This window comes from Molothrus ater, chromosome 5 (assembly GCF_012460135.2).
Source record: "Molothrus ater isolate BHLD 08-10-18 breed brown headed cowbird chromosome 5, BPBGC_Mater_1.1, whole genome shotgun sequence".
Lineage (NCBI taxonomy): Eukaryota > Metazoa > Chordata > Aves > Passeriformes > Icteridae > Molothrus > Molothrus ater.
Window position 1 is genome coordinate 29,590,127 of NC_050482.2, and position 15,275 is coordinate 29,605,401.

General features: G+C 37.8%; 1 protein-coding gene across 1 annotated transcript; it reads right to left on the minus strand.

Annotated features, from left to right (window-relative positions):
• Nucleotides 1–3,646: 3,646 nt before the first annotated feature.
• On the minus strand, nt 3,647–15,273 carry PUS7L (pseudouridine synthase 7 like). Its single transcript, XM_036401021.2, is given in 9 exon segments — nt 3,647–4,691; nt 5,270–5,323; nt 6,968–7,245; nt 8,589–8,670; nt 10,157–10,255; nt 11,987–12,182; nt 13,425–13,584; nt 14,253–14,885; nt 14,888–15,273. Coding segments are annotated over 9 exon segments (2,088 nt in total). The 5' UTR covers nt 15,150–15,273; the 3' UTR covers nt 3,647–4,367.
• Nucleotides 15,274–15,275: the final 2 nt, after the last annotated feature.

A 15,275-nucleotide genomic window follows, 5' to 3' on the forward strand; every position in this document is an offset into this window, starting at 1 on the left:
AAATGTACTCCACAGAACATACCCATGTGTAGGATTTGAGACTCTCCAAATGACCACCCTCTCATTTAGATCCCTGTTTCTCCATGAGGACATGAATATGCTTGGCTGCAGCTGGAGCTCTCCTTCTGGTATTATTTCCTCCAGAAGGAATCTAGATCTGAACCAATGTGCTGCAAGACATGACCTCAGACTGAAAGAAAGGAAAGTGTTAATAGGTTTCTCAGCTTGTTCCCTTGAGTACCTGTTACAGGCAGAAGTTCTGCAAGAAAAATGAAAGGAGGTTTGTCCTCATCAGCAGGTTGTAGGAGCAAAAATCAGCAGCTGACAGGAACTGGCACTGAGAGGAGTTAATGGAGTTTTAATGAGTGAGCTAGGCCAATAATTACACATTTACCTGGCTTCTGAATTGCCTTCATGATAGGAATGTAATTTTAGGTCGTCTCCTTCTGAAAGATCTGAAAATTTGTACATTCACATTGAGGATCATACTAGTTGTCAAATTTGTAAGGAATGAAAAGTAATAGGATTTCACAGATTAAGAACATTTGCATTTCTCCCATTCAAATTCCCAATTATCTATCATCTGTGCTGAAAAAAAAAATCAACTAGTCACTGAACCTAAAACCCCTTTTGTTAAGAATAAAATCAGGAACTCCTCTTCATTAGTACTAGTGAATTGCTATAAGGATTATCAGAAAAGGATGGTAGCAATAGAAGTGCTTAGTAAAATGAGAGTTGACTAACACATGAATCCTTTCCTTAAATTCAGATCAGTGCATAATGATAATCTTTTTTTCAAAATGCAGGGGTGCAGATGTTTTGCTTATATAGATTATACTTAGAAAGCTGAGTATTGCATTCATATAAAACTCTCCTGAATTCAGCTGCAAAATAGCTGCTAGGATTAAGAAAATGAATGACAAAGAAATAAAATAAAGTAAAAAAGGATGTTTATCATATAAACACTCTAACAGCTAACTTGACTTCCCTGGTAGAACATTTCTACCCTAGGAATTTAACCTATGGGCACACATAATTAGCTCTTTCACCTTAAAGTTGCTGAAAGAATGATTTTCTTAAGAAGATTAGGGTTTTTTAGTGTTCCATAGAAGTACTGACAAATGATCTTAAAATGATTATAGGGGAACTCTTTCAACACCATCTTCTGATCTTTTATTTTGAAATAGCAGGCCTTTCAGTCAAAAACCTTTTATCCTGACCTTTTGTGTTTTTCCAAATCAATGCTCAACTTTTAATACCTTCTGTATTCAAATTGTGCATGTGATGAGATGGTTTTCAAGGCTCTTTTCATCCACATGGACGATGACCACAATAGTCTCCTTAAACAGAACTTTAGTGCTAGTTTATTTCTTCTGGTCATTGTAACTGCATGCAGTTTCCTATCTGCACTGGAGCACTTTACAATGCCAGTGCTGATACAAGTCTTTTTGAACCATGCTGTATCAAAATTACTTAAGTTAAAAATAATGTTCCAAATCAGGGGGGTTTTAGGGGCAGGTGGAAGACAGAAGAGGTGATACTGAAAAGCAAAGATGGAAGAAAGTTGACTCAGTTGGGTCATAGAAGGGAAATGGATTTTTCCATCATTTTGCCTGTATACCATAAACTTGAGGTGTGCAGTAAACACTGCAATAGGGTAAGCATTATAGGATACCTGCAGTGGCTCTGTAGCTATTGTGAGCACGACAGTCTATTTCCTCATATAAAAGTTAAGGATCAAATTCTGAATTACTGACACAGACTTACAGAGAAATCCTCTTTTTTAAGGTATAGAATTATCTATATAGTGTTCTTCATTGCTGCACAGTTTTATACAAGCATTGAAATTATGTGAGCTTTATTTTTATTTCTATTCCTATAATTCTCAAGTTTGGGAAATTTATCATAAATTGTTAGCATAATCTGAAAAATTTTATCGACTGATGTAATAAAGAAAAATCAATTTATAGGATTGATTCTTGCTCAGTAAAAAGTATACTTTTTACTGAGCAAGAGCATAAAGTATACTGAGTATACTTTCCTCCTTTAAGTTATGCTGCCATCTACAGGTAATCCAGGTTGGAAGAGACCTCTAGTTTAACTGCCTCCACGAAACAATAATAAAAAGGGAAAAAGTATCTGATGCTCAATGCAATTGCTCACTACCCTCTGTTTGATGCCAGACCTCCCTTCCCGAACCCGAGATCAGCTCCTCATCCAAGTAACTCCCCCAGTTTACATACTGGGCATGATGTTCTATGGTGTGGAATATCCCATTGGTCAGTTGAGGTCACCTACCCCAGCTATGCTTTCTCCCAATTTCCTTTGTGTACCTCCTCACTGGCAGAGCACGAGACAAGAAAAAAGTCCTTTACTCAGGATAGCTAACTTAGAAAAAAAGACCAAAATATCAGAGTGTTACCAACACCGTTCTCATTCTGAATGCAAAACACAGCACTGTAACAGCTACTGTGAAGAAATTAACTCTACCCTAGGTGAAACCAGGACAGCTGCTAAGAGCTTTATTTGGTCCTACAAACCTCCTCAGATAGAGGCTGCACAGCCTCTGGGGAGCATGTTCCACTACCTGACTGTCCTCACAGGTAAAAAGTCCTTCCTTTTAACCATTGTAAATCTGTCATTTCAATTTAGGCTCATTGTCTCTGCTCTCCTGCCACACTCACTATGAAGAGCCTGGCTCCACCTTACTGCTAACCTCCTCATAGGTGCTGGTGAGCTGCTGTTGATTCCCCCACAAACTATGTCTTCTCCAAGCTGATGAAGCCCAGTTCCTTCAGCATCTCCTCAAATGACAAGGGCTCCAGTGCCCTAATAGCTCAGAGGCTCTTTGCTGAACTTGCAACAGTTCTTGTGGATTTTTCTTGTGCTAGGGACCAAAACTGAATGTAAAAGTTGAACGTGGTCAAACTACTGCTGGAAATTGGGATGTAATACCTTCCCAAGATCTATTGGTTGTGTCCCTGCTAGGCTATTCCAGAAGGCTGTTGCTCGTTCTTGCTGCCAAGGAACAGAGCTGGACAGGGCTCCTGTTCAGCTGCTCACCATGTCCCTGCAGAGCTGGCAGTGGCACTGGTGCTTCCTTCCCATGGGTAGCACTTCACATTTGTCCTTGTTGAGTGTCACACAGCTCCCACTGGCCTCTTCCTTCTGCATATCTAGGCTGCCCTGAACAACAGCCTGACCCTCCAAAATATCCATTTGTTCCCTTCATTTGGTGTCATTTGCAGATTCATTGAAGGTGAATTCCATCCACTCCTCCAGCCACTGACATAGACATGAAGCAGGATGGGCCCAGAAGACATTCCAGGGACACTCACTCCAGGGAGGGTGCGACCCGTTAACTACTACTCCCTGCATCTCATCATCCAATCACATTTTCACTCATCTGGTTGTCCACCTATCCAAACCACAATATCCAACTTGGTTTCACAAATATTGTGGTACAGTGGCAAACAGACAAGGTAAATTATACTTTATTTGTTCTACCCTTTTTCAAAAATCCACTCATTTTATCACAGTTAACTGCCTTTTTTTTACTTAATCAAAAAGAAGGTTTTTTTCCAAAGTTGGTTAGTATTTTTTTTGTACTACCACAAGACTTGACAGTAACAGTAGAGCCTGCATCTTGTAAACAATGGTTTGGTTTTATTATACATGGTTTTGGTTTTATTATAAACATTTTTCCAGTGATGTCAAGTACTCACCTGATCTTGAAGAGCTTACTGAAATAGGCATTCCCAGGTAAACACTACTGAATCCTGAAATTGTCAGCATTAACTTAATTTGGGGCATTCATCAAATGTCTGATAATGCAACCGACAACTTGTCACTGTTGACTCAGGACTTTAACCTTTTAACACTAAGTACCTGAACACAATGAAACACAATATATTTGGGAAACCTTAGTACAACTTTTCAGTTAGAAACCTTTTAGGCTGTAAACTTGCAACATTATTGCTTGAACAGCATTTAGTATAAAACATATAAAAAATACTATGAATTACAAGACACATTTGTTGGCTGCAAATACTTTTCCAGGACTTTGCAAGCCAGATGCCTATGCAAAGAGCAAATTCATGCTGGTTGCCCTTGGTTTCTTTAAGTTGTGTTAGACCTTCCTGGTGCAACAGTTTTATTCCAATTAATTCAATGCATTCAGAGTTTGGAATTATTTTGAAACATTCCAAAGGATTTTGGTAATGCTTTTTTTCCTATCTGTATGAATCTCAATCAACAAATTTTTCCTGTTCATGACTTGAACCTGTTATTCTCCGTTATGTTTCTGGCATTACATCTGAAATAACAACATCGTACAATATTCCTGCAATCTTTCGTTAAGTGGAATCTTAAAAATCACATTTCATTATTTCTCTCAGACAGACTGTTGCATAACATGAAGGATCAAGGTCAAATGATATATGAAGAGAGGCTTTTAAATCATTCAGATGGTTGTCCTCAATTTTGATCTCTTTTTCACTACTTTCCAAAAAATATGAGAGATTCTTAACATTTTTCAAAATGAGTCTGTAGCATCCAGGTATATTTAGCTGTAACGGAGACACTCTGAATTTGCACAACTCCAGCTCATCCTTAGAAAGTCTTTCACGGTACCATTGTCCAACCTTATTACTGGGATACTTGATACTGTGTCCCACCATCGGAAGAACCACCTTCAAAGAAAAAACAAGCATATTTGAGGTAATGCTCACCCATTCCCCTTTAAATAAATGTGATCATTTAAAATGTGTTAAAACCTTGTGTTTTGGGGCCTGAAATAGTAAACCAATAGATTCTCTTGTGAAATGAAGCTGTGCATTGGCAGATATACTGAGTATCATTAAAGCAGAACAAATAATCAATGTATCAGGATTCCTAAAACAAAGCAGTGTATAGCAGTAAAGACATTCAGTTGCCATATATTCAGTTGCCATGCAAGACTTCACAATTGTAGTCTGAAACCTTCAAAAATTAGAATGTCAACTTCTTTTGAAAGTTTCTCCAAGTAGACTGAAATCTTTCACGAAGTATTCAGCTTCAGATAAATATTGCCATACTGCAAATGACACTGTACTTATTTCCACTACCAAGTAAATTTGTTATGAGAGTGGAAATTAGTTCACGTGTTTTCTTCAATGAGCATTCTGGCAGGGACAAAGACTGCACCAGTTAAATTGATCACATTATTTAAAACAAAGCATTTTAATAAAATAAAAAGATCAACAACTCAGATTTTTTCATACAGACTTACTTGGTATATAGAATATTTGTTAGTTGATTCTTCTGCAGCAGTGACTACATGAACCTGACAAGACATTTAAGAAGAAAAAAACACCAACCTTTTAAAAAGTAAAATCATATGCTTTATTTTAGGAATTATGCACTGTACTCACAAACTTGCACAGAATATTAAGGTTATTTGACTACTGCAAGGGCAATAAACTCAGGTATGAAAAAATCTTAAGACATGCTTAATTTATATTAATCAGTTTACTGGTAGATGGCATTGCATTAAATATTTACTGATGTCTACCACTATTATTCTTTGAGTCTGAAGTCAACAAAGTCAATGCCATCTTGTGCTACATCAGCAAATGTAAAAATACAAAAAAAATGTTTTATATTAAGAAGGAATATATCTATATAAAACTCAGTACAATACTGAATTCAATACATCTTTTAATTTTATTTGATCTAATTGTTTCATTTACATTCACTCTCAAAAATACTAGTAAACAAAAATATCAATTGAAACACAAGCTACTCCATAGGGACCAGAGGTAGCCTTTCAAATGCTCTTGCTTCAAATTTGTAAGAGGTTCACCCAAAAGAAATTAATTACATTTTGCTTCTGCACACACCTGTTTGTCCTCTAGGAAACACTGCACAGTTTATGATTGATCTGATCAGGAGAAAGATAAAATCAGAATAATCTAGGTTGGAAAAGGTTGAATCCAGCTGCAAAATATTGCCAAGTCCATGACTAAACCCTCATCACAGACCTGCAGGGATGGTGCCTCAACCCCTTCTCTGTGCAGCCTGTTCCAGTGTTTGATAACCCTTTTGGTGAAGAATATTTTCTAATACACAACCTAATTTTTTCTGGCACAACTTGAGGCTATTTCCTCTTGTCCTACCAATTGCTACTTGGTAGCTGTCTTCACAATAAGGTATGCTAACCCTAAAAGAGAGAGCATCTGAAGAGAGCACTTCAGAATGGACTACAGTATGTCAAAACCTGGAACTAGACACTTCACTGCCAGATTCTACTCACTGGCTCACCTATGGCCCATTCACAGCTCCCAGGCTGAGCTATGGGTAAGCAGAAGCACTCCCTTGCCTTTTAGTACTTTACCAAGAAGATCGCTGCATTTTTTGAACAGCTGGTACCAGTTTAGACCCAGCACCAGTGAAACTCTGCCAAACATGTTTTGCCTCTGTAACTGCAATGAGATTATCAGATCAGCCTGAGGCTACCATTCACCCTGGACTCACACTCAGCATTGTATTTCGGAAAGGCCTGATGTGGAGAGCAAGACTCATATCTGCACTGACTAGTAATATGGAAACACCCAGAGTCGACTTTGAAGGCTTTCCCCAGTCAGATCCTAAGAGCATTATATACCATGTAGACTAAATTTTCACATGTATCATTTCTGACCTCCTGTTCCTTTCTCTCACTTGAATAAAATGAACAGCCAAAACAGATTAAAGATGTTAATTATATGTCTAGCTCGTAGCTCTATTTATGGTGAAACAAAAAAAAAAAAAAAACAAACCTACATGATGCTTTTTTTTAACTTAGTCACAAATATTAAATATTTTAAAGAAAGAACCAAAATAAAGTCATTAGAGTATGTCTGCTTATGTATTCAAGTACATGGAGTTGTTTGGGGTTTTTGTTGTTGGTGTTTTCTTTTTACAAGAACTACTTCACAAGAAGACTCACCTTGTCATTCAGGGAAATGCTTTCATCATTTTCTTCCAAGAAGACAAGATCACCCTCAACCACTTTGGAGCCGTAAGTCTTCAACCTATATGATGCTGCTTCGTTCCAAATTTTACTGCAGTAAGCATGGACATAGAATATGCGCAAGGAGTGAGGAATGTTGAGCCATCCTTTGGTACAACCTTCATGATTTACACCATAGCGATTTAAAGCTCGTAGCAACATCTTCTCTCTTACTTTAAATTCTGGCAGCATTACAAGTGTGCCCTTTGCATCTTCTGACATAAACAAAAATAACCATGTCAGTAATCCCTGATTATTCAAGTATTACCTGACATTTAAAAAGAGAAAATAATCAAATAGAGAAAAAAGGTGTCAGTCTAATGTCTCCATGCTTTGATGATTTCCTTTCCTTCAATATGTTGCCTTAGACAAATTTCATCTTGTATGCCTATCAACACAGACCCATGAATTTTACTCTGTTTCATGCAGTATAAATTAAACTAGCTGTCATTCAGTTATTCAGCCTAGTTCAAACAATTTTTTTTTGAAACTTATTTTATCACTCCAAAGTGGTTTTTTTTGAACCAGGTAACTGGAAGTAAAAACCAAGCTATAAAAGAACATTAAATCTCTACTTCTTATCATTTCAGAAGATGTATTTCACAGCAGGTAAAAACTATGTCTTTATTTTAACGGCAAAATTTACATTGGCCTTAGGGAAGTCTGACTCTTAACCAAGATGAAAGTGCACTTAATCAGATTTTTACTGCATTATATAAATGCTGTATATTTAAAATTTTATGGGTTTTTTTTTCATATTACAAGTGATTACCTGATGAAGCCTTTTGCACAGACTTCCATGTCTGCTTTCAGGAAAAGGCAAGCAGCTGCTTTCAGGGTCCACATCAATTGGAAGTTCCATGCATCATACAGCCATGTACAGAACAGAATCATTTATCTTACACTTTTTTGTGAAACCAAACATGTCTTTGGCTTTTGAAGCTATATATCATACTTGGTAAGACAATCTACAGTGATAAGCAGGCTAATAGATGTGAATATTTGAAAAGAAAAATATGTTTGAAGTTGAAAGCAACTTCAAATTGTTGAGAAAGTTTGGCTGAATGATAAAAATAATAAATATGGCAAACAGAGTAGTCTACTCAGCACACTCCTGCCTTTGACCAATTTTGTTGATTTTAGTTCAAGAAAGAAAGAAAGTAGATGTGTTAAGTGCTGAGTATGAGTTGGGTGCCATATTCCTGTACACTTCCCTCACTAGGGAGAAGAAATTCATTATCCAAAAGCAGACAGATGGAAGGAGGCCAGAACTCTCCTGATAAATCTTAGTCTCTTCCAGCATTATGATATACAGTGTTTGCTTCCATATTTTTTTCACCTGAAGTACATTCATTTTCCACTATTTTGCACATTTAGGACCTCATCCTCATATAATTTTGAAACATGCAACTCTATTGAGTTGCACATATAAAAATTATAATGAAGTTCATTATAATGAAGTGTAAGTAGCATAAAGCAGTAGGAAAATAAAAACTATTTCCCTGTGCAGCAACATATCAACTCTGCTTAAATAAAAGGACAATTTAAGTGGACATACCAGTTTGAAGAAAGTATCTTTTTGCATTGTTTACAGGATCATCAGTATCTTCAGGTGTGAAAAATAACTTCACAGCTGTCACCTTAAAAGTACAATTTTTTTTTCAGTTAAATATGACTATTTATCAGCTAAACAGGTAATCATGCATCCAATTCTGACTCAACATATTCTGCAAGTTCTCAAAATTAAATCAGTTCTTTAGTGTCAAAGTGAAATTCTCCCTTTCACAGAAGATCTCATGAACCACAGAACAATGTGTTGTGCCCCTTCTCAGATTAAAAAGAGGTTTTAGTCACCCAGAAAATGTAAAACAGTTTTCAAAGCTCTGTGAGAAAACAGGTCACTTTCTTGGTTATCCAGTTCAAACTTTCCACATGAAATTGTCATCACTGCATCTTGAACAGGAAAGTTCCTTCCATCCTGCATACTTCATGAAAAATTTAGACTGAGCACTTTCACAGTCTCATACAGAGGGAAAACTTTTTTTCATTTTGTTTTTTTAATACTGATCTGTATTAGGTTAGATGACACTGTGACAAGGAAAACACTACAGTAATTTTTGCTACTTGCAATATTGGAGGAGCTACTCAATTTGCTAGCACTTCTACTGACCTGTGACACCTGGCTCTTGTCCTCCTCTGTACTGGACTGTGCAAGCACACACTAGCACATTTTTAATATAAACAGTAATTCCGACCTATTTTAAATTAAACTACTAAATTAAGACTAAGGATTTAAATCATTACTCTCAGGGACTGGCACCTGGTCCAACTGCTATCTGATGTCAGATACATCAACAGCAACTTTCATGGGCTGCCCTCAAATTCTGATTCTTGTACTTGAAAGGTAAGTTTTCCTGATTTTTTCTCACAATCAGAAGAAGATCAGAAGAAAAGGATATTCAAGTATCCTTTTGACTTTGTAGTGTCTGATTAGTGTTCTACCTACTTCTATAGTGCCAGACACTATAACATACACTGAAAAGTGCATTGTTCTTATCTTATTAATTTTTACTTAATAAGCTCAGAACTGAGAGTTTGGGAAAGTAGTCAAGGAATAATGGAAAGCAGAAATCTCTTCTATATTTGCAGATAAATTACTGCAGTATTGAAAAAGCAAATCCTCTCTTATAAACTTATGTGACATTTTTAAGAAGTAAACAAACCCCCAGCAGGATAAAGAAGTTACAGTTCAGAGGTGATCAGGACCATGAATAAACTCTGTATGAAGCCTGCTTCTTTTCAGTGTTCAAATCCTGTATGGAATGCAACCACTTTGCTGCCAAGTGGCATGATGACAATCCCAATCACATTCCAATCACAGACAAAACTATCACCCCAGAACTATTTAAAGCTTAACTTGCTGTTTAAAAAAAAGGTTTTAGTTTCAGTATGAATATCTTCATGCTTAAGCTGTTACTGAAACTGATCTAGCAATTGCTTCCAGCACACAGATGGATTTATCTCACAAATGAAATTGTTCACTGAGGTCAACTCCAGTGCTAGACATTGCAACAGTAATATGAAATTCTCTTGACAGTAAGTACTCAAATTACAAAATGGAAATACCACTTTTTCATTCAGTAAAGCCAATCCTATTTGATCTGTCTGAACAACTTGTCCTTGTCCAAATCGCTGAGGTCCATAGTAATTCACAAAACCTTTTGTCTAGAATGAGAAAGAATAAGTATGTTACATGCATGAAAGTACTGGGTATGATCAATAAAACCAGGCAGACAACACACATACATCTATATTTACATCCAAAATGTATAAAACCAGAATCAGAAGTTACATGAAAAGCCAAACTCATAATTCATTATGATTTTTTGGCACAAAAAAGACATCTAAAAAGACAATCAAGTTCTACCATTGTCTTCACATTATTAAAAAGATCCCAGGTAAATGAAAGAAAATTATTCCTATACAGTTAATTATTATAATTACAACTATACGTCAAGTCAAAGTAATTAAGCTTTTTTAATGTGTCACATTATGGAATCTCTACTCAAGCAAAGGCAGCACAGCTAATGAACAGTAACCACTGGGCATTTTTTTCTTAAAAACATGAATCTTTTTAACATGAGATAATTTCTGTTATTACAGCAATATAAAGGTCAAAAGTGAACACTTCTGCTAGTTGGGATTTTAAATCTCCTGATGAGTTCTAGGTCACACATGGGAGGTAAAATCACAGTCATGTGACTCAAGGAGAACACCCTTTTCTAGAAAATAGTAAGTATACATGGAGTAGACAAATACAAAACATATATTTATTTTGCAAATGGTTATTAGGTTCAAATTTTATTATCTTGCTTTGGACACCTATAGGTCCCATATACAATTTTGCTTTCAGAGAAGATGAAAAATGCATATTTTGGATTAATACGTATCATGTTTTGTCATTTATCTTCTGACCAGTAAGGTAAATCTAATAAAGCAATCATAGGAATTTGGTAAATAGGGCATTTGCATAGGGCAAATCTAATAAAGACACACAATCATATGAATTTGGGTTCATTTTCCAAACAGTAAGATAAAACAAGTCAGATGGAGTGGAGAAAGCATTATAGTACCAACTGAATGCTTTTCTCAATAATAAAATTAATTTCCAATGCACATGTAATGTATTTTGCTTTTGCACAGTAAGTAGTTTTTCATTCAAGACTTTATTCCTGGATTCATCTTCTTAAAGCAATTAATAGTTATTACTTCAAAAGATAGGACAAGAAAATCAATACTGTAAAAATAGCTACAATTTTTCCCTTCCATTATTTAATTTTAGTTTTCTTGGTGGTTTAAGAATGTCTGATGATCGAAGTTTCCTTCAGGGACTAAGGAAAGCAGAATCAAAATCCACTGCATTTCAGGGGAATCTTCTTTCTCAGAGATGGACATTCCACATATGTTCATACCATGAAAGTTTTTCATCCAAGCCAACCATGCATGTTCCTCACATGACCAAAAAAGGCAACCAGCTGTGACGTGCAGTGAGCATATGTGTGTGTATACAGGTATCCCATACACACTATATGGATGTGTAAGCACGTTGTTTCCCCCCTCATCTGCCACAGTGAGACCCATCACTTTGGTCACCCCAGCTCTATGCAGCAATGGCTCTTATATCCATCCTCATTTGTTACTGAATTCCCCTTTTCTTTTGCTGCACCACCCTGGGGTCTCCAGTCTGAAACACAGAATCAATTCACTTGTAATCTCTTCTTGGAAGGCAATTTTACTCCTGATTCCCTAAGTAATGCAGGAAAGACATAAAACTGCAAAGGACACCAAACTTGGGAAATATTGCCATTAGTGTGCTATTACAAGCATTTTCCTTAAAAGTACTTTTTATAACAGCAAAGAATTAAAACTCTGTTCATTATCATGAGTCTTTCTTACCTCAACACTTTCCACTGCTTCAGCTATTCTCTCCTTCAAATCTGCAGAGGAGTCATGACTGTGGTGCTGGAGGTCTCTCACAACTATGTCAAAGTGATTGCCCTTCAGCTGACCAAGTCTGAGGTGCTGGTGTGCTGGACGGATGTTGCATATTTTCATACCCTTTTTTTCCATTTTGTTTCGAATTTCCTTCAACCTGAATAAGTAATTGGGAGAAAATATGAACCATCCTCTACTAAAGCTATACAACTTCTAATAAATGTCTTTTTCACCTTTGCACTCATATTGAAAACACTTTAAAAAATAAAATGGGATGTAAAACAATTATTACGAGAAAACAAAATCAAATGCAGAGATAGAAGACTTAAAATTTAGTTATAATTCAGAAATACTTTTTAAATTATTGGCATTTTTATGATACTGACAGATGCTGGAATTAAGCAACTCATGGAACTTTCTCAGAGCCGTACAGAATTTTAATTTTTTTTAATTAAAAAAATAGTAATTTTTTTACTCTTACCTCCTCAAAACCTGTTTTTCATTAAAGAGAAAGGAAAAGAAAAAGTAACGTGCTCTAGCAAACTCCAAAACACAATTGCTCTTTCTCCATTAGCCTGAACAAAAACAATTTCAGTGCTCTGATTCTCTGGGTGTGCTCGCACATGCTTGTAATTGGAAACGCAGCTGACAGTTCAAATATTTACCCTTTAAAATATCCACTCAATCTCTTTGTTCTTATGTGTAAATAAGAGTCATTCAAATCTGTGGAGGGATAGAATGTAAGAAAATAAAGATAGTGCAGAAGGTAGTCTCAACCCTGAGGAGTTGCAGCTGCACTAATCACCAAAGATTAGGAACAGGCCTGCCCTTAACAGGGCACAGCTGTGTCCAATAAGGATGAGTGCTACAAAAGAGTGGGTTAGCTGGGTGAGGAGAGAGATGGAGTTTGCTGTCTGTACTGTGGCGAAGGAGTCAGTGCTGTGAGGAGCTGCCCATGAGAAATCACCAAGAAGGTATGGGAACTTTTGCCATAAGATGACAACACAAATCAAAGGAAAATTTCAGTATAAGAGCTTGAATCCTATGCAATATTTTAATAACATCATAAACTGTTTATTTATAAAAAATAATTTTTTCTCTTGCCATGTGGATGCATTTACCTATTTTTCTTCATCATTTAAACATGCATGCAAAGTTTTGCTAATTATCTCTTGGACAACTGGCCTTACAGTCCAGTTTGCAGTGGAGTTTTGCCATTGATTTGAGTGCTAAATTGCATATTCCCTAAAGCTACAAAAGATTAAAGCCATTTCCACTGTACTCTATACAGGGAAAAGGAAGACTCATGAGTAACAACATTTCAAGAGCTTCTACCATGTTGATACTTATTAACACCAAAAACTACATGGTAAATTGCTTGCACCCAAATTTTAAGTACCTCTCAGGAGTCACCTTCTTCACCACCATAGGCTGCAAAGTGATAGCCTTCTTATCTTTGATGCCAGTGTAACTGAAGTCTGAAGGAAGAACATCAAGTTCAGCTGCCAACAAGCCGATTGCTTCTAGTGTTTCTAGGTTTTCTTTCTGAAGGGTGAAAGCTGAAACAATCATCTCAGAATTATTAGAAACATGCCTTTGTTTCAGTGTTCTGCCATGACAGACAGGCAGGTTCTCCCCTTCAACTGTAACAGCATGGATACTGTAAAGAAGCCACCCTCCTACCCCACAAATCTAAATCAAATGGGACTTTTACAGCACAGAAGGAAAAAATAAAAACGGTACGCAAAACTCAGACCAACCAAAAACCCTGATGCCTTTAGAACAGTATCTCATAAAATGCAGTACAATTCAACAGACGTGCATGGACATATTGCAGGAAACATTCTCTGTATCAGAGAATGCTTTGAAGAATGAGATCATAAGTCAATTTTGACCTTACTAACTTGTTCAGTATCTAGATGCACCTCCAAAATCCCACAATTATTTTCAAGGAAAGCTATCACCCTGGGAATGCCACAGAGTTAGTTAGTGGCTACAATTGAAAGAACTGTAACTGTTATCAGCGAGCAGTTGATGCCAAATCGCTGCAGTAACTTGATTCCTCCATTTCCTTCTCCAGGGGTGTAACACCAGTGCATTGATAATGATGTGTTTCAACATAAACAGTGACTTGACAGGCCTATGTGTTGTATAAAAATGATCCTGAGTATCAGTCTTATCTACAGAACACCATAATACCTGTGACCTTTGCTAAAAATGTATTTACCTGTATAAACATCTTGCTTCTCCTGAAAGCCACCAGCACACCTTTTTCTGGACCAACTTTTTTCTCGAAACCGTACCATTATTGATGTACTTGGCTGATCATTGACATCTCTCACGGTAAAAGACTTTGTTTCTAAAAGCTTTCCAAATTTTCTATTGATAAAGTGGTGAACTGTTTTTCTGTGCTCTTTGTTTCCATCAGGCTCAAAGGAAAACGTGGAATTTTCGAGCTTTGCATCTAAAAATTTAAAGAAATCACTTGTTTCCTTTTCAGTCACTAATTGACAAAGTTCTCTGTAATCGGGATTCCCTTTTACAATCATTTCATTGTCTTTTGTAAGCGTGACTAGAAAGGGGAATTTCTGCCTAACAGCACTGTGTAAATCAGCTCGAATTTTCTTGTCCAGCCTCGGTCCTAGCGAGAACTCCCTAGCAGCAGCATCCGCGTTGTTTTCCGAGCCCCACGCATCCTTCACATCGCAGGCAAACTTGTGGAGCAGCTCGCTCACGGGCTTGCCGAGCAAGGACTCCAACACTGGGGCTTCCCCGAGGCCGGGCTGCAGCTCGGGCTCTCCCTCACGCTCTCTTTTGCCCGGGGATGCAGCACAGCCGCCTCCCGCCCGGCCTGGGCCCTGCCCGGAGCCCCGGGAGCAGAATCCTGGGGGCACCCGGGGGCTCTCGGGCCGGGGGGCTCCGTCCTCCGCCTTTTGGGCTCCCGCGGACACGGGCTGCTCTGTGCCGGCGGCGCTTCGCTGCTCTTCTGGAGCAATTCAGCTCGGGAGTCCCCGAGGAAGAGCTCGGGCACCTCGAGCTCCGTCACTACGAAGTCCCCGGGCGCGTTTTTGATGGTGCCGCGGAAGCCGATGTGCTCGGTGAGGTAACTGAAGGAGGGCAGCATGGCCGCGGCCTGCCCTGCTCCCCGCCAGGCCGCAGAGGAAAAACCGAGAGGGGCGGAAAAGCATCAACTGCTACGGAAAAGGCTGCTGAAAGGCGGGGAGGGAGGCAGGCAGGCAAGGACGGATGC